Source organism: Culex pipiens, chromosome 2 (genome assembly GCF_016801865.2).
Source record: "Culex pipiens pallens isolate TS chromosome 2, TS_CPP_V2, whole genome shotgun sequence".
NCBI classification, from domain to species: Eukaryota; Metazoa; Arthropoda; class Insecta; order Diptera; family Culicidae; genus Culex; species Culex pipiens.
The window spans coordinates 213208712-213212012 of record NC_068938.1 but is presented as its reverse complement, the minus strand read 5'-3'; the positions used below and the strand labels follow the sequence as shown (position 1 = coordinate 213212012).

Here is a 3301-nt window from a genome sequence, read left to right as displayed (position 1 = left end):
TTTATGCTCGTGTATTTTTATTTGAAAGAAACTTCCTTTTTTCATTTAATAAAATGTGTTGATTTTTATCAGTGCAGCTTGTTATGACGTTTTGTCTTATTTTTTTTTGTGTATTATCCGCGCACCACCAAACCGAAGTGCGCAATACTTCTGTTGCGCGAAAAAATCTGTTGCGCCGAAAAAAATGTAGTGGTTTGTCGTTAGCGTGTACGTCAGCCTGTGGCGCAACAGCTTTGACAGGTTGCGCTCGTATTTTGATTTTTGTCTGTTTTCACAATAACTTTAAAAGTTAACGAAATATGAATGATATTTACAAGATATTTTCCGTGCAATGTTCTCCAATCAAATCTACTGTGGCCCTCTAATGTCACCGCAACTGTCAAAAGTTATTGTGTTGTTTACCGTTTTGCGTCAGTAAAATTTTTTTAGCCGCAAGTTAAATTCCATTTTTATGCTGCAAATTAAGCCCAATCGAGTCGATTATGTGTGATATCTTGGTGATGAACCTAAACGGCAATCGGAAACGGTTGCGGTCCGACGATGGCGAGGGAGGACATTTGGTTCTGCAGCGCAAGATGTTCATCAACCAGCAGCGGATGGACCAGCAGGACGAGCGGAAGATGAAGCAGATTCAGGGTAATTTTTCAAGAGATTTTAAATTGTTTATTTAAGTTTTAAAATATTTTTAATAATTTTTAAAGTGCAAATTAACTTAAACTCCAGAGCAACATTTGAAAGGGGCGGTACGACATTGCTCTTACGGCCTTTCGTCCCATTTAAACGCGTGTAATGAAAGGCCGTAAGAGCAATGTCGTACCGCCCCTTTCAAATGTTGCTCCAGAACTATTTTGAATCAAACAACTCCGTAATAACATTTCAATAGGGCAAATCTGCGTTTGTAAATAAACAGTCTATCCCCCTCTTACTTGACGTGAACTGTCACTTGAGCAAAAGGGATAGACTGCTTGTTTACTAACGCAAATTCGCCCTATTGAACTGTTACTATGGAACTCCTTTATGACGATGGTTAGCACCAGCTATTGTTTTCAATGATCACCGAGGGGTCTCTCGATGGATCCAATTTGAAAATGATTATTGCAGAACAATGTAAATAAATAAATGGGCCAATGTAATTTTGTAAAAAAAAACGATAGGCTGTTTATTTAAGAATCTACTACATTGGCCCATTTGCATGCTTATTTTTAATGATAAAAATTAACTGAGATTCTACTTAATTTTTTAATGCTGTTGTCATTAAAAAAAATCAAATGCATAATATTTCGTTACTGATCAATAAGTAATTTAATAAACTTTTTGATTAGTCGAAACGGTAATTACTTTTTACCTGTTGTCAATCTGAATATTTTTTTAAACATTCTAATAAAAGTATCGAAAAATTAAAAAAAGAAAAGGATGGAAACAACTTATAAAATCATTCAAAATATCTGAACTAAATTTAATAACAAAACTACCTACAATATAACAAAAACTTGCTTTCAGACAAAACCATCAACATGCTGTTCATGGGGGCCAAAAACAGCCGCCAGCGACCGGCCGTCTGCCAGCGGGAGTGCCTGCGACACGTCCGTCTACTCGGCGCTGGCGAGTACGACTTTGACGTTCATAGTGTAAGATGCTATAATCAAATTTTAATTGTTTTCTTAAAATAAAAAGAACCCAAATGATTTTTTTGGTAGTGTCCCAGCTGGATGGAGAAAAAGCCGGATCGGAAATGTCGCATCTGCGACCGCCAGTCGGCGGTACACGCTGAGTGCACCAACTGCAATCTGGAGCTGTGCGAGCACTGTGGCGTCAGCTGCCAGCACTGCCCGGAGAAGATCTGCATGAATTGCGTGAATATTTTGTGAGCTTCAATTACATGGTTTTGTGGTAGTTTTTTGAAACTATTTTTATTTTCAGCAACTGTCAAACCTCGAATGTCCCGTGCTGTGAGCGCTGCAAGATTTTCAACTGACTGATTTTGGATTGGCAACGAAAGTGTTATTAATTATTCTGATAAATTCCTTAGTGTTTGTTTTTGCAATATTTTACAATGTGTATTGAATACAATTTTATATGTTAACTCGATAATCTTTAAATAGTGTTTAATTTTTTATGTGAAACAAGCCTTACCCGACAAACTTCGTTCTGCCTTTTTTCGTTTGTTGACATTTTTAACATTTTTGCTTATTCAGCCTCCTGTGATCAAAATTTGATTTTACATAGCTTTTCCCATACAATCTGCAGATTTTCCGGAATCGGTTTCAGTTGTAACTTTTTGGCGTAAGAACCTTCCTTGGACTTATACGAACCACACACAACAAAGAGCACCTCGATCCAACGTTCCGTGTTGAATTGATTAAGAACCTTCCTTGGACTTATACGAACCACACACAACAAAGAGCACCTCGATCCAACGTTCCGTGTTGAATTGATTAGCGTTCGAACAAAACCGTCGAAATTTTTTATGCATATAGATAATCCCAATACTCTATTACATAGTTAATCTTCCCTTGGAAGAAACGCGGTCAAGAAAAGTTGCGCATTGTTTTCGTGAATTCTTAAACTCTTAAATTCTTAAATTCTTAAATTCCTAAATTCCTAAATTCCTAAATTCTAAAATTCTTTAATTCTTAAATTCTCAAATTCTCAAATTCTTAAATTCTAAAATTCTTAAATTCTTAAATTCTTAAATTCTTAAATTCTTAAATTCTTAAATTCTTAGATTCTTAAATTCTAATGCAATTGAGTCCTAAAATGAAGCTTAAATTGGGTCCTAAAATGAAGCTTAGATTGCTGATATTATTGTTTACAGCGATAAAGCTTATTTTTCTGAGCACAATGACCCTTTGTACGACCACAAAGAGTTTAAAATGGATTTTTAAATCAATTTTGAAAAATTAACCTCGCAATCCTTCTTGACAGAAAAGCTCCTACTTGACAGCTCGTTCCAAGGGGACCATAGTTAATCCATCGAAAAAATGTTGTCTTGCCAAAATAAAATTTTGCATTAAAATGAAAAAAAGTGATCAGAAATGGTTTTTAATCGTGTTTTTACCGTTGTACATAATAATTGACATAGGGCTTTAGTACCCAATTTGTGATATGATTGTTCACAACGATAAAGCTTGTTTTTGTGAGTACTTTGATCCTATGTACTACCACAAAGGATTTGAAATGGATTTTTAAATCAATTTTGAAAAATTAACTTCGCGTTCCTTCTTGACAGAAAAGGTCCTACTTGACAGCTCGTTCCAAGGGAACCATAGTTGATCCATTGAGAAAATGTTGTCTTGACAAT

General features: G+C 35.4%; 1 protein-coding gene across 1 annotated transcript; it reads left to right on the top strand.

Moving 5' to 3' along the window:
* The first annotated feature begins 391 nt into the window (after nt 1-391).
* Nucleotides 392-2094, top strand: LOC120416843 (uncharacterized). The gene is made up of 4 exons (XM_039578731.2): nt 392-636; nt 1501-1628; nt 1698-1864; nt 1921-2094. The coding sequence occupies exons 1-4, from the start codon at nt 483-485 to the stop codon at nt 1973-1975; spliced, it is 504 nt and encodes a 167-aa protein (XP_039434665.1). The 5' UTR covers nt 392-482; the 3' UTR covers nt 1976-2094.
* Nucleotides 2095-3301: the final 1207 nt, after the last annotated feature.

Coding starts and splice junctions, on each gene's coding strand:
- LOC120416843 (XM_039578731.2), top strand. CDS start 483: ATGTGTGATATCTTGGTGATGAACCTAAACGGCAATCGGAAACGGTTG. Junction 637..1,500: donor GAAGATGAAGCAGATTCAGG/GTAATTTTTCAA, acceptor ACTTGCTTTCAG/ACAAAACCATCAACATGCTG. Junction 1,629..1,697: donor ACGACTTTGACGTTCATAGT/GTAAGATGCTAT, acceptor TTTTTTTGGTAG/TGTCCCAGCTGGATGGAGAA.